Source organism: Rhea pennata, chromosome 18, assembly GCF_028389875.1.
Source record: "Rhea pennata isolate bPtePen1 chromosome 18, bPtePen1.pri, whole genome shotgun sequence".
Taxonomy (NCBI): Eukaryota; Metazoa; Chordata; class Aves; order Rheiformes; family Rheidae; genus Rhea; species Rhea pennata.
The window spans coordinates 9,132,572-9,157,077 of NC_084680.1; the positions used below are offsets into that span (position 1 = coordinate 9,132,572).

The window sequence follows — 24,506 nt, forward strand, 5'->3', positions numbered from 1 at the left end:
AAAGTAATGACATGAACTAGGTAGGGTTCAATGTTAATTAAAGCTTCATAGTAAAAGCAATGGAGAGTTACTGATCAAGTTTTCAGTCAGTATCATAGCACAACATATTCTACAGAAATATTTATTAATGAAATGTTTTACTAAGACAATGTCACAGAAAAGAGTTAGAACCACTGCAGCATCACTTGTACCTGCTGCTGTGCACAAAGCACATGTGGTAAAGTCTCATGAATAAAACTACACAGCTACACAGTCCTGGTTTCCACTCTTCTCATGTTCTAGTAAGATCAAGTAGATGACTATCACCCCCTCTTCCCCCAAACCAAATAACAAACTACACACAAGAAATGGAATGCCAGCATTATAACGTGCTATTCATGTTTTCCTAACATAGCAATAACAAACCATAACATATCAAAAAGGATGGCAAACACAGTGTTGCTCTTTTCCAACCAGTATTGTGGGAGAAAATTTAACAAATGTTCACTTTACTTCCAGAAAGTAATGGATTCTCTATCTCCAAAAGTCTGTTTGGAACAAACAGTGCCCACAAATTATGTGCAAGCCTGTTACAAATTCACTTTTCCATAAGCCTGCTATTCAAAACAAGCAGCTGATAACATGGCAATAATGATGTATACAGCTGTTTCGCTTATAAAAAAATACAGCAAATAGATCAGGAGTAGACTGGCACCTTGCAAGAGAAGCATAAATTCAGGTCACCTTGTAGTTGTACTGTTCCAAAGGCAGAACAGGAAACAGCATCACAAGCAGCGTAAAATTTCAGTCACTTGGACTAATCGTTTTCCAAAGCAAGAGAAAATAACAGCCCATTTTCAGCACTACTCAACTAGAGTTGAGCTGTTGAGTCATGTGATTCAACTAGAGGAGCCTGAGCACTGAAAGTTGGAGCTCTGCTTGTCCCATTCACCTGCAGAGGAAACAAACTGGCTTTCCGGTAATGTCCAAATGTGTATTCACAATGCAAGAGCCTATGAAGAGGGATGAAGCAGTTTCCTACAATCCACTGTTTTTTAGCATGGTTGTGTAGGGTATGTCACAAGTATGCCTTTAAGGAGTAAATAATTAACTCTTTAAAATAAATAAATAAATAAAAATAAAAACCAAAAAGCCCATACTCTATCCTCTATTAGGGGTGTGTGAGTATTACCCACACGTAACTTTGAAAGTCTAGACCTGGACGGTTTTAGGTAGTTGCCATTACATATTGATATATTTCATTTTTTCAATGGTTCTTTATCTGAAGGGAATAAATTAATATATTGGATAAATAATTCTTTGAAATGCTTTAAGTAATAGCATTAAGTAACACAGCCATTCTGCTAGGAAGAAGCTGTCTGGGGAATCTATTTTCAATTGAAGACAATGCAATATAATAGATACGCTCTATTTTAATCTTTAACTTTGACTCAGTACAACAACTATTCACAAGCGTAGAATATCACAACAAGTTAGAACTTTTAAACAAATGTATTTGCAAGAGTATATTATTATTTTTCCCCAGACTGGAAGAGTTATCAGACAGATATGAGGTCTGAAACCTGCGTACCAGTTCCATATTTGTACGTGAAATGTGTTGCATCCTTCCAATCTTGCTCGTCTTTAACTCAGATCATACAGTCTGTAAGACAAGGCTCATCAATATTTGGATTACCCATTGCCTAGCACAACAAGAATGGGATCTCCAGCCACAACTACCGTGATAACTCCCCCTAGGTTCATAACAAAAGGAAGTGGGACTTCTGGAATAGCACAACCCTTCAGCAAGTTCTCCTGCACAAAGCACATTTAACAGCTAAAAGGCTGTGCCAGAGACTATGGCAAGAATGCCTGACCTGCAGGCAGGTTCCAAATAAGAACTAATCATCTGCTCCACCTCCACAGCTTCCCCATGACACTCCTATTAGACTGCAAGTCCCATTGCTATCTTCTGTCATGACAGAAAGTGCATCACTTGGATAACCAGAATAAAGGCACGCTCAACAGAAAACAAGTGCCTGCCATAGGAACACTGTAAACATGCATCTCACTTGCAATCACAGTGCTGGCATGTGTGTCCCACTGTATTATTCAGCTCTCCGCATGCTTGCTTTTTTTGACTATGTGGTGGGTGCATATCCTATGAAGAGGTCAGATCTGCAAAATGCAGTCACTGAATGACCAGAAATGTTTTCACGAAGTAAGAAGAACTGCTGGCAGTTGCCATGAGCACTATGTAAATCCAATGACATATTAAGAAAGGGATGGGAATACAGCATATTCAAATGCCTTGTCCGTGTGACCCACCAGGGACAAAAGGTTGAGCACCACTGAGCTAGGCAATACAAGTGAATATGCTTCTACAAGTCTGCACATGAATGTACGGCATGGAGAGGCCAATTTTAACAGCAAAATAAATCCTACTTCAGCAATGTACTTATTAAAATAGGTGTCTAAACGCTACAAGCAATGACATCCTGTAAATTAAACTGCTCAAAAGTCTTGCTAAATTCACTTCAAATTCATTTGCTATGGCAGTAAGGCTGTAATAGAGTATTTGGCATCATAGCAGAAGATATCAAAATCAAAGTGTTCTCATCTCTTGCATAAGAGGTGTCTAACTTTGAATACCACAGTTCATTTCAACAAACAAAACCTAAAAAAAAAAAAAAACTTTAGTCTATTATACTGAAATGCTCCAAACCATAAATCAGCAACAGAAAAGACAACAACAAAAAAAGTGACAATTTGCAATACTCACTTTCACTTATATATATAGCCTTCAAACTATAAAAGGTGACTTGAGCTAACCTTTTGAGTAATGCAAAAGACACACACAAAAAAATAATGCCTTTGAGTATAAATAATCTACTGATGGAAAGCAAAACATAAGCAGGGGGGATGACAATGGAAGACATTTAAAACAACTAGTCCTGCTGCAGAACACCAGAAAAAAGGAAATCTGTTCTCCCAGCGTTCAAGACTGAAGTGTAGGGCAAATACACATAGAATTGGAGGAGAACAGTTTCTTAATAAGGACATTGGACGCAAACGCTTTCGAAGAACATGCTTGAAATTAGGCTGAAGGTTCTGAACACTGCCCTGTCTGAACACTGCCCTGTCTTGCACAGATATTGATGCAAACAGAATGACAGATGTTCACAGAGCAGAGTCAGTATTACTAAATTAAGCACGATGATCTAAATTTCTAATTAACCTCAAAAAACACAAACAAAACAAAAAGCACAAAGACTCACAATGCAAACAGACAAAATAGATGCATAGGCTCTAAATAAAAAAGCTTAGCCTTTCACTGCTTATCTGCCTTCAATAATTCAAATTACTCAACGGGAATAAGGGCTAAAGAACAAGTTTCAGACCCCTTTTATGGTACAAAATTCAAGCTATTTCTAAAATAATAGATAAAACAGTAAAGGCAAGTAATCTAAGAAATGTTCTACAGAAGTGCAAATGTTTTGTGAAACAGCTATTTTGGTACTTATTATGATAAGGGCTTCATACTAGAAGTGGCAGTTGTAGAAAAGTAAATAATAATCCCATGATTTTATCTTCTCTCTAAAATTAAATTTATTCAAAATAACAATGGCTAAGATTCACTACACAAAATCCTAAAGGTAGATTTTTTTTCGTGTCTTTGACAGCTTCTTTCCACCTTTATCATTCCTCTCCATTATGCTTTTCTATTTAGGCTGAAGAATAACGCCAATTTTAAACTCAAATGTTCCAAAACATAAACATACAAGACAAAATATTAATCTTCAGAACGCTCATATCAGAAATGCTTAACCAGAAAGACATTTCAAGAAATAAGAGCGTCTATCATAGGCAAAAATGAATCAAGTCACTATCACAAGCATTTAGCAGTATCATCAGCCATTCAGAACAGTCATTCTCAGATTGAACTCCTCTGCAGGACCACTGACCAATGGCAACTCCAATCTCCATAAGTTGTGAAAGGAAAAGCCCATAGCCAAAGGGTGACAGTTACAACAAATCCACGTGACTTGTAGCACAACGGAGTCAAAGATCTCCAAAGCTTACGGTAGACTTACAGAATCCAACCTTGATATACAGCGGTTTTGTGGCAGAAAGTCTATCAATTCCTTGGTAATCCATTTCAATTCACCACTAAAATAAATAGAGTATGCCTTCCTCCTCTTCGCCTTTCATTCTTCCTCTTATCTATGCTTCACTTAATTCAGCTTTCATCCACTATATTTTGCTGCAACTTTGTTGTATTAAAGAGCACTCTGAACACAGGGGAAAAAGGAAAAAAAAAAAAGCCTGTTTTCTGAAGAAAAATAAACAAGAACCTCCTGTCCAACCTTTGCCTTGCATGGATTAGAGTTACTGATCATACAGCAACCAGAGCATCTGGGCACTGTTCCCTGAATGTCCCATGACTCCCCAACTATTTTATAACCCAGAGATAGACCATTTGCTTGATGAACAGTTGAGACATCTAAAAAATACGAAAGAGGATATTATATTGACTTGAATCTACCAGATGCTTTATCTGCCAAGCAGAGAAAGCAAGCTTGTCCCCTGAACCAGACTGATACAGGGGAGAGGAAAAAGAAGAAAACAAATGTTTACCCATGTATACAGAGGGCAAGGGGGAACAAAGAAAATTTCTCTTAACTTGACAAGAACATCCCCTCCCACAGCAAGGACAATGAGGTCCCTTCAGTGCTCTCAAATTGCCACAGTGACAGACCTATCTCTTAAAATAGCCTTTGGAGACCAATACATCTGGTCCAAAGGTTGACTTGAAACTGCTATTGCCCTCAGGCAATAAAGGGAAAGTAAATAGCCTATTTTCTCACAAACTTTAAAGTTTAATCTATCTTTCCCTAAAACAGAATTTTTGACCGAATTCCATCTAGCCGGAATTTCACCCACTATAAACTGGTGGGCCATGAACATGTAGGGCCAAAGAAGTTTATTATGTTAGAATGCTTTAGTAGAACATCCCCAAACCAGAGGTCAATAGAAGACAAGCATGTATATATTTCTTCAAAGTGAAGCATCTGCCAATTTTCACCAAGGACATTATGTGTGTCTTCACAGAAACTATTAATAAGAGTCACCCTCAATTATTTCAACTTTAATAAAGTCCTCAGGCCTTTTGGATATGTTTATTCTTTTATGAAAAGAATCTCAATATGCTGCAAGATGGAAAAATACTGCTTACCTGGTTTGTGCAAACTGAGGTGAAATGAGGCAAAGTGGCTAAGATCAAAGAGCAAGGCAGAAGAAATAGCATATAGTCCCCCTCCCTTTTTTTTTCTTGTTTCCTTCTTTTTTTCTGAGTATTTGTATATGAATGATATTCATGATCAGCAAGCATACCCAATAAGCTTACGTGAATATTACAATTAAGTGCTCATATGCAAGAAATACATTGAATACAACTCAGCCGTATTGCTTTATTCCTCATGGAAGTTAATTCCTGGAAAAGGAACAACTATGATTTTTTTATCCTTAAGAGACTCATTCATAATTGTAGACTAACTGCACACTGGCAGACACAGCCTTAAAACTTTGGTTAATTAAATCATAATACAATATACATAGGGACCTAGACTTCCATAGTAGCAACTGTCATGTGCATTTCCTGGCTTTTCAAGAAGTTTAAATCTGCAAATTTAGTATTTGCGTCCTATCTATTTTTGGAAATGGAACACACATACAAAGGATAGAAAAAAAGTTATTAATGCAATGCCATGAATAGAACTATATACTTCATACATTTCTTTTCTTCCCTTAGAGAATCTGAGCATTAAGCACTGCAACACACAAAGATGATGTATTAGTCCCCTTCTGTAAGGGTGATTTGTGCCTATGGCTTCTTTCTTTGTTTTGGGTTCATTTTCTGATTATTTTTAAAATTCTCCTTATCCGGGAAAGCCTCTTGAAGTGCATTAGGGCTTACACACTAGTCCCAGACTGTTTAATTTAACCCTAATACCTTGAGGAAGCTTCAGAATGGATTGCTGCTATTCTGATTTAGGAATCAATCCCACCCCCAGCTGAGAAGGTTAGATGAACTTGCCCCCAGAGGGAAATCCATGTTGCTCCACTGATCAGCAATTTCCAAGCAGAGCACATTACAATGAACAAAGAAAAAAAGTACTTAATTCTTATGTTCCAATTTTAAAATAGCATTCTGAATTTCTTCTACTTTGATTTTTTTTTTTTTTTTTTTGAAACTTGCTCAACTCTTCCAGAAGCATGGCTTCTTCTCAAGTTTTTTACTACCCTGTCAATATTACAGGCTTTTTTCTGTTCCCAGCGGTTAACTTGCAAACAAACCACAAAGACACCATTACACCAAGCCAATACCAGATTTGACATTCAAGTCAATGTAAATTTCTATGCCTATATGCATAAAACATCAACAAGTATACCACAAAAAAGTATTCTGATCTTTATGTAAATGGAATGCACTACTTTGCAACATTGTTCCTAAACATCAACTATTTCTATTGAACTACTAACAACCCCTCCCCAAAAATATTTTATGTTGTGAAGCATAGCGCAGATAAGGTTTGTTAGCCAGCACAACTTAACAGGCTCCTACAAAAATTAAATGTTGTCACTATATTTAAGCTTTCTATTCAGGACAAAGTATCTCCAAAGATCATCAACAAATACTCAGAACTCATCCAAAGATGCCTAAATTAGGTACACGTATTTCACAACAGCGTGCCTCTTGCAGAAATTGTCCTCCTCCAACCAGTACAACTTCCCTATTTCAAATCAATTATACTGAACCTCTAGAGGTTTTCAACAATTTTATATAATCATATGTAAGAGAAGTATTAGGATAAGGCAGACAAAAATCAGAGCAAAAGCCAAAATGGGAAAAGAAAACAGTCCAGGGTCATCCAGACGATGAAGAGTTGGTGTTCGTAATTCCTACTGTGCTGTCCCAGGAACAGATGCATGCTTCTGGCCTTCCAGGATTGTTTGCTGGATTAGTTACTACTTTGCATCTCACAAGATTCATGGAGCCATACAGCCACAGGAACCTTACTTTGTCTTTAAATAGCTAGGTTCCAATCTTATCCCCCCCATTCCAAAAATAAGGCTGTAAATCCCTGGGGCACTGATTTAAATAGGAACCAAGTCACACATATCATGTGATATGCACTCTCATTACCTAAAGGATAGGCTGGTGCATTTGCCCAGCTTATAATTTTGGTTTTCAGGTAAAGCATGCAACAGTAATCTCTTCTCTATGTATTGTATGGCTGGATCATCGGAAGTAGACTGCCCTCCACAAGGACCTTACATTCCCTTCTTGACCAGCTGATGACAGCAGCTTTGAGCAAAGCAACAATGAAATTACCAACCAATACATGCACTACTGAAGGGCTTGCTTAGAATTTTTCACATATCAAAAACTGAAGTAAAGCTTTGCTACAGAGTTTCTCAGCTATAATGATAGTTAAGAACATATGCCAGAAAGTACCCTCTGTGAAACACAGATCTGTCTCACTTTAAACAGCTGTAAGAAAACAAAGATTGCTGACCAGCACACACAAAGCCCTTTCCTCTAACCCTTCTTTAGGCCTTTCCCATAACAACGCATGAGCAAGCGTATCTGACTGTTACACTTGCAAGGGACAGGCAAGACAGGTGAAAATACATTTATGTAGTGCTATATCACAGTTCTCTGTTCATCCACTGCCAGTTTTCCTTTTACTACAGCAAAATCTTAGTTACATATTCTTTAATGAATGCCACTCCTATCATCCCCAAATGTGACAGATCAACAGTCCTCATGAGTGTATAAAATATTTCCCTTCCTCACTCAACCCTTGTTTGATAAAACACTTTCATTCACTTGCTGCTGCATGCCAATAATTTTTTCTTCTTTTTATAAATACAAGATAAATGTGTTAAAGCAGCTTTTTTTTGCATATGAGAAAATAGAGAGTGAAAAATACTATCTAAGTACATTTTAAATCTATTTGCTAGACAATTCCTCAAAGCTTTGTGCACAGAACGAGTGGATTTAAAACAGCAGTGCACATGCTTCTGGATAAAGTTCTCATTTTGGGATCTGGTTAAATATTCTTCCACAGTGCGTAAAGATGCAAATTGCAACCACAGAAATCAATGTGTATACACTCAAACCAGTAAGTCAACTCTATTTAGGTATTACAGACGGAGAACGAGCTGCATAAAAATAGAAAGGCTACAAAGCCAAGCATGCAAAAGGACAGCCAGGTCCCTTCACTACTTGTCTCTTCTCTGTTTCTTATCTAATCTTCATCCTTTGCCCCACACTTCCTTCCGCTTGTGCACCCATTGCGCTGCCTCCTGATCTCACCGTATTCTTGACTCAGCACTCCCAATGCCCTAATCCTATTGCACATCCCGTCTGCCAGCAAGTCACAGTATCACCTAACTCTTCTGCTCTACCCAGAAATCCAATCGCCTCACGCTTCCAGCTATACTATCTCCTCACTACCCGTTCTCTGACTTTTTGGTCTAAACTCCCTTTCTCTTCTTGAATTCATTTCCACAATTTCCTTTGCTCAGTTAGTCCCAGTTTTCTCATCCTCCCGGAGTTTACCACCAGGACCATGCCCCTTGCTAATGACAGCTGTCTCTCCTCAAATGACTCCCCACTCTGATCATTCTTGGCACATCATTCCAATCTCAGGAGGGGATTCTAGACAACCAGTTCCACATCTCTGCAACCAGATCCCAGCCTAAGCTCTACTCCTCCTCCACCACATTGAGACTCCTGAATCAGTTAGTTCCCTCTCTGCTCTCAGCACCTCCTCCCCAGTTCATCACCTTTGGGTACACATAACAGGAGAAGAACCACTCCTAGTCTGTTCAGTTCCCTTACCCTTCCCTTGCTGGCCACTGCCACAGAAATATAATTGGCTGGATGGACCTTTAGTATGACTCAGTGCAACCATGCTTTTGGACTCCCTCTTCTTCTCCCTCGTGGTCCACTTTCTCCCAATGCTGGCCTGCACTATTCCTCTCTTACATAGCCCTGATCCTATTTCTGTGTAAATGTGTTCTAACCAGCTTCCTCCTCCACACAGCTGAGTGCCAGTAAAGTCATCTGTGGGAGCACAAGAGTTGTGCGACTCCACCCTGGCCTCAAGCAGCCATTATACAGAAAGTTTGCCTTCACTTTTGCAAGGACTAGACTGAAGCATGTTCAATTACTCCGTGGGTGACTATATAGCCTGGTCCCACACAAAAACCTCCAAGGCTGAAATGTACTCAGCACACACTGGTACTTCTGAGAATTTCATCACCAATGTCTCCACTGACTATGTGCAAAGCAGTATTTTTCCAAAGACTTACAAGTTTGCCTAATTTGGGCAGATTTTCTCAGGAACGGCAAAAAGCATATCCCTGTTCAAGAGCCATTGCCTGCCAAATTTCAAAACCTTGCTCCAATCAATGGGAGCACTATAGCCTTCCAGGAAGAGAGGCACCAGCATTCAGTGTGTACAAGACACCGCTCTTGATAACAGCTGAATAATCTTGACTACACTGAAATACAAAAGATGTGAGGCATGCACACAAAAAGGAAAACTTCAGCCTGAGCACTCCAACTTGAAAAAAAAAAAAAAAAAAAAGCTACAGAAAATAGCAAACTTCAATAAAAAGTGTTAAATTACTTTCATAGTAAGACTACCATCTCTGTCTAGAATACAGGTAGAGACAGAGAAAACTGTCCAAGGCACCCAATAAGCTATTTCTCAGAGTTGATGAGAGATGAGCAAAATATCCCAAAGTTCTGCTAATAAAAAGCAGTATTCGCAGTATCTCTGTAAAAAGACCATCATTCTCCTGTCCTATAGATAGTACTCTTATCTGTATATCCACAGACCCAGTAGAACGCAAGTAAAATTTTCAAATTATAAAATGAATGGTTTTTATCAGAAAAATTGTATCTGTTGCTCAGAGAAGAGCAGCCGACCACCTTTCCCATTCAGATATATTAATACTACTAGCAGCGCTCATGCCCGCACCACTATTAAGTAAGGGCAGAATTTAACCTTATCTTAATATAGTATAGAATGCTGGAAAGAACCCCCTTTTACATTCCTATCATGTAAATTCTTAAAATTTTAAAACTTTCTTTTTAGTTACATAGCAGAAACACACAAATACTAAGCAGAAATGTCCAAATTACACACATTTAATACAAAAAACCCACCTGTGTTATTTCAGCAACAATAGCAATAATCCAATACAGCATTTCCTCAGGATTATGGACTGTCCAGATGACCATTTTAACTATACTACTCCATATTGTAAATAATCTAGAACTCTCATCTAGATTTTTTTCCACCGCTGAACCCAAAGAGAAACCTTTGAAAAATGCCAACAAATCATTCTTAATAAACTTAATTAAGGCATCAACCAGGTTAATAGGACCATGTAAACACCCAAAAAAGGGACTCATGCAAAAATCTCAGAGGGATCCAAACCACCCCAATATACCTGCTTGAGAAGCAGAAAGACTAACCCTGTCATATACCACATATACACGTATAGCATATAGGCACAACATATACAGTACTATTTTCTTTTTTGCACTTTACAGCCAAAACCATTGTTTGAAAATAACAATGATTGCAGTATGTTAAAGAGTCAAAATCTCCTTTACTTTTGCCAATTTAACTACCTCATTGTAAAAAATAATGTAAAAAATAGAAAAGCAGACTTTCTGAGGAAGGAAAGAGGAGAAATTTCATCTGAAAAGCAAAAGATGTTGTTTGAAGGGGGAAGGTTTTTTAAAAATATTTATATGAATGCTAAGAAAACTCTCAGGGCAGCTGGATTGATAGCTGGCTTAGATACATTTTATTTGAAATGCTGAAAGTGAATTTCCAAAAATTCATTAATAGGGTACCTTCCCAGTAATCAACAACAAAGACAAAAATGTAAAGCAGGTTGTTAGGCTACAGTGCAAAAATGGCTGCTGCTCTTCGTGTGGAGCATGGCTTTTGAAATTCTTTTTTAAAAGAACGTTTCACAACATGAGTAACACTAACTGGCTGCAAAGAGTCCAAGAAAGCATCATCTCATGTTTGACTACCTTCCCACATGGTTCACAAAAGTGGGGGATCTTGGGCAGCCACAATACAAATGGGAAGAGGTTGTGACTGAAAAGGGAAAGAAGTACTCTGCAGTCTTGACTCATTCTGAAAGATCGTAAATCCCCTGCTCTTTAATGAATAGGTAGAAAACATAAGAATAGGCAAGTGACAGTATTACAGAAATCCTCTTTCTTAAAAGCACAGCAGACTGGTAAATTAAATTGCTCAGACATTCATACACTAAAGACCCCTCAACTCCTTTAAAAACAAGAAGGGAATCTTTCTACTCAGTGTCTGGAATTACCAAGAGCATGTGCTCAGGGGACTCTCTCACATAACCTAGTTCTCTTACAACCCAGCTCCCACTTCAGGGAGCAACAGGGGAGTTCCCACACAACAGGTCCTTTTATTTTTTTTTTTCCAATTTTAAAAATCAACTGCTTTAATGCTGTCATAGTCCTTTCCCTTAGATTAAGTTCTAAAACACACATAGATACTTGTTGATATAGCCTGAAATACCACCCTGAGTTGGACAAATACATGAAGGTGTGCACTGCAGAATTAAGATACTGTATAATGATTTCTATAAATAATACACTCTCACTTAGTAGTAATGTGCATATACAGGTTGACCACTTAAAACAGTGTGTGATCCACTGTGGAATAAGAGCAAGAAGTTAGTGTCAGACGTTTTTGCTGCCTCAAAACCATCCAAACAACTATACAGTACTTAGCTAATGAAAAGTTTATTTTGCTTTGAAGTGCACATCTCTGGTATTCTGCATATGACTTTTACAAAGGGCCTCAGAATAAACTAGAAAGCCAAAATTATAAATGTGATGCATTTAACCCTGACCAATTTTTTTTTTTCAACCTCTCACTGTATTTGTTCTATAGGTAACTTACTCTGGGAGTACACTTCTGTGGCTGAAATTACAACCCCTTTGAAACACACAAAAATTTTAACATGCTGCCTAAATAGAAAACAAGATTCTACTAAATGCAGAGGAAAAGGAGTCAGGGATGCTAAATTCTGCCTCTAAGAGCTGTCTGAATGATGCCAAATAGGTTGTAACAATTTAGAGTCTGAGTCTGAGCTGGTATTAAAGCTCACTTTTTCAAAGGGCATTTGACATCACTTAGAAAAAGATTTTCTAGGTTGCAAATAGTTCATCCAATCATCTTTTCAAAATTAGGCGCATCACCTTAAAGAAAACCCTCTCACCACTCGTAATTCAGCATACAAGATTGAATACTTCTAATCTGTGTCCTCCTCACATCAGAGATCAGTTTCTTCTCCTTTCAGAGAAGAAACAGGTACCACCACAGGAATTGCATGTATGTTTGTCTACAGGAGCATACACATCATGGGGAGAGAATGGACCAAAGATTTAATTTTATGTAATGAACTATAGTGGTGCATATAATAAAAGTAGATGTTGGCTTAAGAAAAGAATCAATACATCAAACCTAGATCCAGCTCTGTAGATTCTCTTATAAGGAAGAAGCTGACAAGAACAGAGCTTTCCTTGAAGATCACTTTTGACTACTGAGCCCAGATAACTACACTATGTAATACCATTAAGGTCAAAACCACCTATGTACTCTAGTTTCAAAACGCGAGTCATGACTATATGTAATACTCATACCTTCTAAGTATTATTAAAGAACAATGGTACATTCAAGCAAATTTAGGAAATTTAAGATTACAGCTGCTTAAAGGCAAATTCTGTTGATGAAATAAAGATGTAAGTACTGAAAGAGGAAACACTATCAGTTACAGATAGGAAGTGGGCTTTCAAGTTCTCCGTTGCACCAGTGTTTCACTGTCTGACAATGAGCACACAGTCAACAGAACATAGTCTACAATAATTTCATTTAATATTGTGAATTAAGGCATTACTAATATTGAAAATACTCTCTATATTTTTCCCGGTTTAGAAACAATTCACATTTATAAATGGAAATGAACTTCACATAACATACCCACAAAATGCATTCTTCATACTAAAGCATCTCTGAACACTCTACAAACACAAGGCATAGCCCTCAAAATACCAGTCACGTGAAGAGCTAGCCAGCTGCGCCCTTTACTTAAGGTGGCAGCTTAAGTCCTTCGCAAATACAGAATACTCACCTTCTAAACTGGTTGAAAGGACAGCTGGTTGCAGACATCCAGTATTTTACAAAGCTCAAAGGAGATTTTGATTAAATCATGTTTTCCCCCCTCCTCAGCTCTTGACCTCTTCTTCATATTCAGAGTTAAACAAAACAAAAAAACCCACAGCATCTGCACCTCTGAAACATTCATAACAAAAAGATGAATCTCCCCACATTTAATCATTTTTATTGATGCTGTATAAGTGTTCGCCTGAAGAGCAAGTTTCTCCACAGAGAAAGGACCACTTAACCACAAATTTATATGTAGGTCCCTCAAAATGCACACAGTATGAAAAGTAATCACCAAGGAAGCTCATTTCCTTCTATACCAACTACATGGCCACAACCTTTTCTATTCAAGAGATAAAGACTCAAGTGCTGAGGTTAGTTTCAGCTTAGTTTGCTATGCAGTTCCTCCTACCACTTGTTTCACACTAAAGGACACTGGTAGGAAGTCCATGAAATCATACTTATGTTTTACTAGCTGAAGGACCATTCAGAACTGTTGATGTGCCATACTCATACCCATGTTTTTTCCTCATTACCTAATAGAGAAAAAAGTCAAGGAGATGCTTCTATAGTCTCCTGTCCCAAACGGTTAACTGAAGTTTAGTAGGGTCTGTATATTGGTATACATAACTTTTACCTACTACTTACATGAAGAGAAGCCTTTAGTAAACTAACAATTTCAAGCAGTATATTACTACCAATTTCAGGACTCAAATATGAAATACATATCTATAGATATTATTATCCTGCCCATTAGTCCCTACAGCTGACAGCTACTCTTGAACTGGGGTGAAAAACAGAGAGAGTGAGTCCTATGACTGTACTTTCTCCTTCACTCACCACCTCTCCCTCTAGAGTGTTTCAAGTACAGTAGGCAGCGACACTTCTGCAGGGACTAGGCAAACTGCACAAACAGCATAGCACACAGAGCAGCCACTGCTATCCTGTACAACCCTTACATGCTTCCATACAGGAGGAACCTTGCAAACAGACAGTTACACGAGACCTTCAGGTTTTGCTCTGTAACACTGGCTTGCTTGAAGGCCTCAGATGATCTCATTATCCTGAGCATTTAACCTGATACTGGATATAAATGCAGCAACAGTATCTCTAATACATTTAGTTGTTTGGGTCCATTTACACTCACAGGGGTAATCCTCACACAAAACTCAGAATGGAAGTTGAGATTTTACTTGAATCACAGCAGGAACTTCAGATTCGCAAAGCAGAGAAACAGAATATGCTCACAACACAGCACACAGCTACAAATCTGTCCCGGGAACAGCTTACATATTGCTGAAGAGATTTTATTTCTTCTAAAGTGCAAGGCTTTCGGCAATCAGATTTTTTTTGCAGGAATAAGCAGAAATCCTACAGAACATTAGTACACGTGGATTTATGTAAGTTTTAAAGAACAATCTTGATTTTACATTTCCTTGGTTAACTTTAAAGAGGTGAACCACAAACACATACCTGGTCTGGTACACCAACACAAGCAACACTAACCTTTCTGCTACATTTCAAGTTTCTAAACTAGGTTTGGAAACACTTGTTACTGTCTCAACTTTCAATTCATCGAATGATTGCATAAAATCACATACATGTAACATCATAAAATATGTATTTGTCCTTAAAATTCCTGCTTTTAAATGTGCAGTCCCTGACTACTTAAATAAGTATTAAGGTAAATATAAACTGAATTTTGTTTAAAGAACACTATCATTAATGAACAGCAGTGGCATATATTAAATACAGGCTGTTTGTGTGATTTCTTTCCCTGTGAAGGGGAGAACATAGAGAGAAATCAGTTTTTTGGCCAGATATCCAAGGCACTAGACACTAACACATTTTTTGAAGCTCTGCCTAATATGAAATAATGCAGCTCCTACTAATTTTGCATCTAGAATCATTCAATCTGCATGCTCAATCCTTTTCCCTGGTAACCTGCTATACTTTTCAAAGTACACTGAAGATATGAAAAATGGCATTGTGGTTCTGCTGAAAACACAAAATGCAGTACTTCACCAACAAAAACTCTGAAAAAAGAAACTGTTACAAAATCAGTTCATAACTGTTACAGAATACAAATATATAACTGCAGACACACCTGCATAGGCTACATAGAATAGAAATGCCTATTTATAAGCACTGCTCTGCCCATTTGTTCTCATGCAAAAACTTCTTAGTATTGTTTGCACAGCCTTAAGAACGTAAAAATTACTTTTAAGTCGTTTTTGAGAATTCAGAACTTATTTTTCTATTAAAAAGCGTTGTAAGGACTCGTACTCATTACTTCGATTGCATTCAGATTATTTAATCTTCCCCCTTCCAAACAACTAAGATACAGAAAAAGGCAACAGCAGATTTTTCCCATAAAATTTTCCATGCAGTAGAGGTGTGTAGGGGAATTTAAATACTGATAAATCAACATAGTATCGCTGCAATTTTTTAAACAATATAAATCACCTTGCTTTCTCTGGAACATATAGCATTTGCTCCTGAATTTATTGTCCAGTTCTCACCAACTCCAACTATAACTCGAGTATAATGTCACATCAAAACGGGATGTTAACTTAACTGATTGTCAGGACAGGCCAGTAACACATCTGGGAAACACAGCAACTAGTACACCTTAAATAACCATTTTTATACTGAGACAGTTTAGAAGCTTAAATATGTTCACATCCTAAATCGCACTGAATATCATTATAAATACCCGAATGTAAGACTGAAACACTGCAGTACCTTGCAAATTCAGATGACACTCCATCACCCATTTTTCACTTCCCCATTCAAAACACTATTGCCGTTTCCCTATTTCCCTCAACTCACAGATCTGTCAAAATAAGTGCCCCCTCATGAATTTATTGGCCACGTGCAGTTTCCAATCCATTATTACAAGCCCTCTATAATAGGTTTTGCTCCATGCTCCACCATCATGCTGCCAAACATGGCTGCATCACGTCCTCTTTGTGATTGAGTATATATTTCTCTTTTGCCTTTTAAGATTACTACCTGCCTACACGGGTTTTCTCAGATTAGCAAGGGACCGTTTAAAAATTATTAGCGTTCTACTTCTCATCCCTTTTCACTGATATTTTACAGTAATGTTTCAGTGTAAACCAAACACATTTTTACTTCCCAGGTTCACTTCAAGTACGACCAAGGAGCCTACACGTTTAAACCCTCTTCACCTTGAAAACCTGTTTATTTACACACAACAGAAAACTAATAAAAACGTCCTTCCTACAAAAGAAGCGTGCAGAGGAAAAAGAAAAAAAAGCAAGGAAAGGAAATTTTATCATATGGCTTTTCTCCCCTGCAGCTCCCTCTCCTGAAATTGGACCCCCTTGTATATAAATCCACCTCTGAACCTCTCCTCCAGCCTCTTGCCGAAGCCACACACGCACGCACGCTCCAGCCGTTGCTTGGAAGCCTCTCTGCCGTCTAGAATTGCAACTCTTTGTTTCTGCGCGGCTGAGTATTTATTTCACTGAAGGAAATAAATAAGCCCCGGGTGAGAACTCCCTGCGGCCGCCGCACGTAAAACTTTCGGGGAAGGGCAGACCCCGCGGAGAGGCAGCCCTCCCGCGCCGAAAGCCTCCCTCAGGGCGCCGCAGCCCCGGGGGCGCCGGGCGCCTTCCCGCGGTGCCGCCGCCGCCGCCGCCCCGCCGCGCGGACCGTTATGACACGGGGCGGGCGGGCGCGGCGCTCCGCGGCAACGGCCGCAACGGCTTCCCCGCGCCGGCGGCGGCGGCGGCGCCCCGCGCCCGCCCGCTCACTCACCCACAGCTCCGTGCCCCAGCTCATGGCTCTCGCGGCGGCGCCGAGGGCCGGCGCTGAGGGAAGGGCGAGTCGGGGGCGCTCGGGGTCTCGCTCTTTTTCTGTCGCTCTCTCCTCCCCGCTGCGCCCGGGCTTCCTTCCCCGTCGCTCCCCGCGCTGCGGGTGCCGAGCCGGGCCCCGGCGGGGCGGAGCGGTGCGATGCGGAGCGCAGCGCGACGAGGCCGGCCGCTGCTCACCGCCGCTCCCGCCTCATCGCGCCGCAAAATGGCCCGAGCAGCGCCGCGCGGAGAGGCGGGGTGGGTGGGGGGGGCGCTTGACAGCTCCGGCGCACTGCGCAGGCGCGGCCCGAGGCCGGGAGCGGGGAGGGAGCGCACTGCGCAGGCGCGGCCGCGCACCGGCAGCTCCCCGCCCCCGTCCGGCCTCCCCCGTTTCTTGCGGCTCTCACAGCTGCTCCCCACTGTGTTTGCTATTATTATTATTTTTTAAGCAAATGTTCATGTTTTGACCATTTAGAGGGCGGCAACTGCCCAAGTGGAGGTGTTAAAAAAAAAAAAGAAAGAAAAAACCCACCCCACTATTAAAACTGACTGCAGGAATCTAGTTAGTCCTTCAAACTAGGAAATAACCCAAATCCAGCAATGTTAAATCCACCATCTGTCACCGATGCAGACAACAAGCACACAGAAAAATAATCAAATTATCTGCCTTTATACCAAAGTGGGATATTGTAGCAATTACATGGGCCTTGCAGAACGTGGTTCACCTTCTTGCCAGAGATGTAAGATTTATTTTGTGCTCATCTTCCTCTGCAACAGTATTTATTTGAGCTGCGTCACCTAATCTGATTTTATGTTCCTGCTTTTCAACTACAAGAAATTTCAAAAGGGCTTTAGATTGCTATCTTATATTTATTGCTGCATCTGTTCATGAAAGATTTATAATTGGAAAAAAAATTATTCACCAGAGGAACAAAACTATCTGCTTATGGAGGACTGGGATCCCTGTGATGTCAAAAGACAACCCTTGCTGTAGCAGCTGGTCACTGCTTAGATTTAAACTTTAAATTAATGCAGTCCTCCTTTCACTCCCTAACTCTTGGATATAAACCTACATGAGAAAGAACAAGAAGAGACCGACTTAGGAAGCAATTCTAACATTTAGAACAATAGTAAAGGCAAATGTTTTGTTAATTACTGCACTGCATTTATTTTTATCCTAGTTAGTTCAATTGATTTGAACATAACAGTAGAATGCTGCTCTTCACACAGTTACCTTTGAAAGGAGGCAGAGAGCAGGCGATGCTTTTGGTCATCCTTGAAAGTTACTACTTTTAAGGACCAACTTCATAACAATTCAAAGACACACAGTTCAATTTATTTTTGTGCAGTACTCCTTCCTGCTATTGCTAACACATTTAAATATTTGAGCCTGCCATGCTGCCTTAAGCACAACCACAGTCTTCAAAGGCCTTATACTTCCACAGACTCTCAGAGAAGGAATGCCAAAGCCCACTGTCCTTAGATGTCTGTCCATCCAGAAGAACTCATTGCAAAACCAGACAACATAGTGGTATTGGAACATTTTGAGAATTTAATCCATAAATGCTTGAATAAAAAGAGGATGTGGAGACGAAACACAGTATCATCTGAGGCAAATTTGCTCTGGAATTTCCTTTTGCACAAAGAGCTGGGAGGGGAACAAGGCAAACCTGTTACACCAGCATGGGCAGGGTAACTTGTCCACACCAAAAGAAGATAAAAAACACTTAACTAGTTATGGAAAGATAAAGGACAGAAATGCAACAGTCTTAATGAAATGCAACAGTCTTAATGATGATGGCATAGTAGAATCAGCCATCAGAAAAACAAACAAACAAAAAAAACCCAACAAAGCTATTAAAATTTGTGTGGACAGGCCTTACTATTTTTCAAGGCACAAACCAAGTAAAAATCAAGTATTTCTAGAAAGAGACTTTTCACTATTTTTGTCATTATTACTTAGTCTGCAACTCTCAAAGACAGTGACTGCCACCTACATTATTACTTTAATTTGTACAGTACCAAAACCTGCAGGGCCTGCTCTTTGGTTAGTCCCTAATTACAAATATAATTAACACTGATGTGAGTGTTACAAGTCCTTTATACTGAAATATAAAGCTAGAAGTCTCAGTAGGTCCCAGCCCCAAAAGAGTAGTTCAAAATGGCACTTAGAAAATAGATTATCTGTCTATTACTTAATTTGCAGAATCCAAATCAGAGCAATACAGAAGGTAGCAGTTTTCCCTCAATTGCAGTGAGAGCAGAAGCTTTCGGATCTGTTACCACAGTATGTGCCTATTCCTATAAATTCTGTGTTTATCTTTTCTGTAGTTACCACTCGGAGGAGTCCCAGGGGTAGACCTTAAGACCAAGCAGAAGCAATTCACTTCCTAGAAGATCAGGATTTTGTTGATTCTCTCACGTGATGATGACCAGATAGAATGGTTTCTAAATAATTTAGCAGCCAGGGGAGATAAAATAAATTTCTGAGTTACAGCTCAAGCTAATCCTTTTTTCTCTAGGCTAGTTTACTCAGTATACAAGGCAAAAAAAAAATCCAAAATTTCAAACCACTACAAGCATTTCTAACTTCCAGGATTCAAGAGGAAGAGAACACACCTTTTCCCTCCTAGAGTCATCACCCTCACAGCTGCTTCCCTTTAACTTTTATAACTCTGCCCAGATTATCCACATCTAAATCAGGAATATAGGCTTTGCTAGTAACCTCTCATGCAGTGGGACTGAAACAGCCCTAGGAAAGGAAGACAACACCCCTTTCCCTAAAGCCATCACTATTACAGCTGCTTCCTTTCTGCTCTTATAATACCACCCAGGTTATTCACATACACAGCAGGGGATCTTTGTTTTCTCGATATGCCCTGTCAGAGCCCTGAAGGTGCTAATAGGCTTTAATGGCCTGAGAGCCTCACCCGGAGCCTCCACCCACCTAGGAGCCCCATTTAAGCTCAGGCTTGAGCCTTAAGCCCTTCTGTGGGCTATGTTGTAAGAGCACTACTCCCTGGCTCAGTTATAGGTGTGTGACTGCCTAGCTGTAGGTCCTGTTGATCTGCACTCTGATCTGCAGACTGACTTTCTATGAAGACCCTGGACATGCTTCATCACTGCAGACCCATCTGGTAATCACTAGACTGTGTCTGATTCTGGTTGCTTTCAACAGGTCTCATCTTGATCTGTGGGCTGAATTCTTAGCTCAGCCTTGGATCTGCCTCATCACCATGACCTTGCTTGTTAATCAAGGCTCTTTGCAGATCCTTGCTGGTATCTCTGCCCCACTTGCCTTGCTCACAACCTGTGGCACTAGGCCCTGACTGGGGAGGCCCCTACCTTGCTAGCTGTGTTATAGTGCTCAGTTACTTGTCCCTTACAGAGCAACGCTTTGTAATATATCTTGGCTCAATGAGTACATCAGCATTTTGATATTCAATGTACTTTACTTCTAACTGAGCTGTATCTGTAGACTACATATGTGCCAAGATTTTCCTAATGCTTCTGATGCCTTCCATGCAATCTCAATAGTTGAGCCTCCCACCTGCCTGAAATGCACTTCTAACAATTCTGTGAAGGGTCCTAATGAAATGCTCAATTAGACATGAACAAAACAATGGAGGAATAAAGGAAAAAGGCAAACTTATCCTGAATGGCTAAATGCAGCTGCAAATAACTACCTGCTGGGAAGCCTATTTAGAGCGAAGTAAAGCTTGTCTGGAAGCTACAATAAATCATATTAAGGTAAAAATGAGAGCTGCTGATACAGCATGCTTGTTACATACATAGATCAGTTTGTATATTGGTAGGAATATAAATTTATAGATGTTTTTATATATTTAGAAAAATGCATAGGCAAAGAAAGTAAACATGTTGCGAATTCTAACTTTCAGATCATCTAGCCTAGGTGAGTAGGGTCTGCAAGTTACTACAATATATATCTTAATAGTTGGTGAGGAGTTACATGAGAAAAATAGAGGTCTTCAGACAGTTTCTAATCTGTGGCATAAAACTCCTGATCGTTCTTAGCAAGCATATTCACTCAGAGAAGCTCTTCAACTGAGCCAGTCTCCAAAGCTATAGCAGAAAGCCTCATGCCATTTGACCAATAAAGTAGGACTGAAACTTAGAACTGGAGCAAGGCATGAAAACCTGCACTGCTGCTACACCTGCAAGTAACTATCCACAGGAGTCATAAGCCTGTAGGGGCTCGTAGGCTGGTCTGTGAACAGGAATTATATTCATTACAATATAAAAATATTAATTGCAAGAAAATACCTGGATCAGAGGTATCTTTTCAAAACAATCTCATGTTCATAATTATGTAGACTTCATACAATCTGTGCTGTGAAGATAAGGTCAGCACAAGGCTTGAGGCTGAAAGGACATCTAGCGGCCACTAAAAGTTACTACCTGGTGACAAAATTCTATCACAAAAACCTATGTTGTGTTTTTTATTGCTTCCAGATATTTTCTGATATCAGTTCAGGTTTCTTAGAGTGATATCAAGATTTCTGTCTTTATTAAGCGTATCAAAGGAAAAGGGGGAGGGAGCAAAATTTTAAGAGATAACACCTCTGTACAAAGATGTGACCTTTTGCTTATTATAAAGGTTAAGACTATTGATTTTTCTCAACCTGTTCACCCTTTCTTCTATTTTACTACCCACTCATTCCAATCTAGTAGCTCACTAGGATCTATATGGAGAAACTTGCACAGTTGCTACTCCATACACTAAAGGGGAAAATCAGAATCCTTGAGTTTTAGGAGCTGGTGTGTCCTACAGAACTTTCTTTTGAAGGATTATATTTATTTACATTGGTGGTTTCATATATATATATATATATATATATATATATATATAAAGGTTGATAGTTTCAAAAAATTTTTAGCAATGTTTTAGCTTAAAAAAACATTTTAACTGCCCTTTTTCATGCCCCATTTGCTTCTTGTATTACCATCAATTTGAGCAACAGAAGCTACTGAAGATAGACTCTATTTGTTTGTCCTTTAATTCTAAATGGGACTACAGTTACCACTTTCAAATACTTTTCAAACAGATCAATAGTTTCAAAACCATTCTAGTAAGGAAGCAGAAAACCCTTTCATTTATGACTTTTTTTTGGGGGGGTGGGATTCACGTTTAAAATTAGTATTGTAAATCCAGCTTTAAACAGAAAGGTGGTATTTCTTCAGTTGTGTGGCGTGACTCTCAGACATCTGCTCTCATCAAAGCTCTAGGTGAGAAGCCCGAACGGGCTGGCCTATCCACTGCTGAGCTAGAAGCCACAAACCTAGACCTACCTACAAAGTATCAGCTGTTGCATGGCAAAAGACTAAAGCACGCAGGGCTGTGGCCTTCAGCTGGAACTGGGCGAGCTCCCGCTGGACTGGGGCCTCGCCGGAGCCTCCGCAGAGCAGACCCGCTGCAGGCCTGTGTGTGTGTCTGCAGTGCTGCCCCTTTGCAAGGACGGCGAGCGGGGAGGCCGAGGGCCGCCCTTGGGGGTGTGTGAGCAGGGACACGGAGGGCGGCTGCCACGGTCCCCCCTTCCCTGAGGTGACAGGGCCTCCCCGGGGGGCAGCACCGGGGCAGGGGGGTGCCGCAGCAGTGCCCATGTCGAGCACGGCCCCGGAGCGGGGAAACGGCCGGGGAGGCCCCAAACTGGCGCTGACTGGTCCCAGCCGGCGGTGACAGACCCCGAACCGGCGGCGGCTGGTCCCAGCCGGCAGCGTCAGGGCAGACGGCGCGGCCCCGCCCCCGCCGCGGGTCACGTGCCCCCTCCACCGCCCCCTTTGACCCCGGAAGTGGGGCGGGAAGAGGATGCTGATGCTGGAATAAACATGGCGGCCCGCGGCGGCGGCGCTCCGCTGTGGCGGGTCGCGGCCGTGCTGGGGCTGGCGCTGCTCTGGGCGGGCCGTGCTGCTGCCCGCGTCCATCACCTCACCCTCAAAGTAAGGCCTGCGCAGGCCCCGCCGCCTCGCCCTCCGGCAGCGCGGGTCTTGCCCCGCCCCGCCCCGGGCCGCGGCGGGGCTGCGCCGGGCTTCACCCACCCTCTGGGCCGGGGCCTCTGCCTTCACCTGCCGCCTGCCTCCGGCGCCCGGCTCCTCCTGCGGCTCGTTGAGCCCTCAGCCCGCCCTGCCGTTTGGTTCTGCTGCTTCTGCTATCCTTCCCCCTCGTGTCCTCTTATATGCATCTCGTCCCCTGCTTTTGTGCCTGTTTGTTTCTTAGTCCTGAGGAAAAGTGTGGAAGTTCCCCAGAAACGCAGTGGCTCAGGGGTGCAGATCCTTTGTGCCCCACTGATAGCGAGAGGGAAAGCTCTGTGGTGTTCTGGGCTTGCTTTGAACCTGTGTCCTGTAGTTGTCTTTCAGTCCTGATGCTGGTTACACAGCCCTGGAGGACAAAATGACTTGTTTTACCAAAGTGCTTTATTTGTGGTAATCAAGTGGTAATTAGAGCTGGAATCAGATATTGATGTTGACAGTTTTCTTAAAACGTACTGCTTCTGGTGGTACCTTGAATATGCTGGTCTTGTATCTGTGGTTAAGAAAAAGTAGTTATTCAGGGTGCTTGAGGTGTAGTGGTACAGATGGTGGCAAAGACCTGCAACTCTGGACTGCTGCTGCCTGTTGCGTTTTTGATGAAAAGCTGTGCCCTGGTTATGAACTGAGCCCTTTGGGGTGATGCTTGTCAAGGGTTTCTCTCTAGTTCATGAAGCACTCTGTGGGCCTTTCACCATAGGAGTGTTGTTTTGTTTGTTTGTTTTTGTCACTGACGGAAGCTATTTTGTTAATAGAAACACCAGAAACTAATAAAAGTTGTATATACTTTTCCTAGTAGTTTAGGGAGGGTGTGAAAACTTTCTAGGAGCCCCTCTTCAGCCTTTGGAATGCAGTGACCAACAGGAAAACATCCATGATTTGTCTCTAGGGAAGTTTCCAGAGTATGTAATTGCCTAATGCACAGCTGCGTGAATGTTATTTTACTTCAGAAAAAGAAAACTTCCCTCCAAAGCAATAAATTAAGAGAGTTGTACTAGTTGTGTTATTGTTTTGAGGAACTTGTGACCAATAGCTGAATGCTGGAAGAATTTCTCTTGAGGTTATACCCTTCCTTTCTATTAAAAAAAGAAAAAAAATCCAGATGGCCTTGAGCAAATGTTCTCAGCAGCAAACGTGGCTTCTAGTTCCTGTCATGGTATCTCTTAACTACCTAAAGTGGTTGCTAAACCTAGTTTGCTGATTTTTGTAATTAGTGGAATTGGGATATGGATTTAGCTTTGCAAGTATTTTGTGAGTTATAGCACTGACTTAACAGACACTGAGGAAAGTGCTTAATGCCTTTGTCAACCTGCTGTATAAACATGAGTTTAATTGTCAGAGTGCAGTCTCCATTTCTATT

The 24,506-nt window shown here is 40.7% G+C and overlaps 2 protein-coding genes across 13 annotated transcripts in view; one reads left to right on the forward strand and one right to left on the reverse strand.

The window, feature by feature from the left end:
- FNBP1 (formin binding protein 1) overlaps positions 1-17,311 on the reverse strand; it is a 114,851-nt gene extending 97,540 nt beyond the window's left edge. For all 12 annotated transcript variants that reach the window (XR_009960235.1, XM_062590721.1, XM_062590730.1 and 9 more), the window contains exon 1: positions 17,067-17,311. Coding sequence is in view for 11 of the 12 variants with exons in the window: in XM_062590721.1 (XP_062446705.1) it covers positions 17,067-17,090 (24 nt within the window). In the remaining variant the exon portion in view is untranslated. The remainder of the gene's footprint in view (positions 1-17,066) is intronic.
- A 5,615-nt stretch (positions 17,312-22,926) lies between these two features.
- Positions 22,927-24,506, forward strand: part of GPR107 (G protein-coupled receptor 107) — a 40,874-nt gene continuing 39,294 nt past the window's right edge. The window contains exon 1 of the mRNA XM_062590731.1: positions 22,927-23,059. Coding sequence (XP_062446715.1) covers positions 22,949-23,059 — 111 coding nt within the window. The 5' untranslated portion in view covers positions 22,927-22,948. The remainder of the gene's footprint in view (positions 23,060-24,506) is intronic.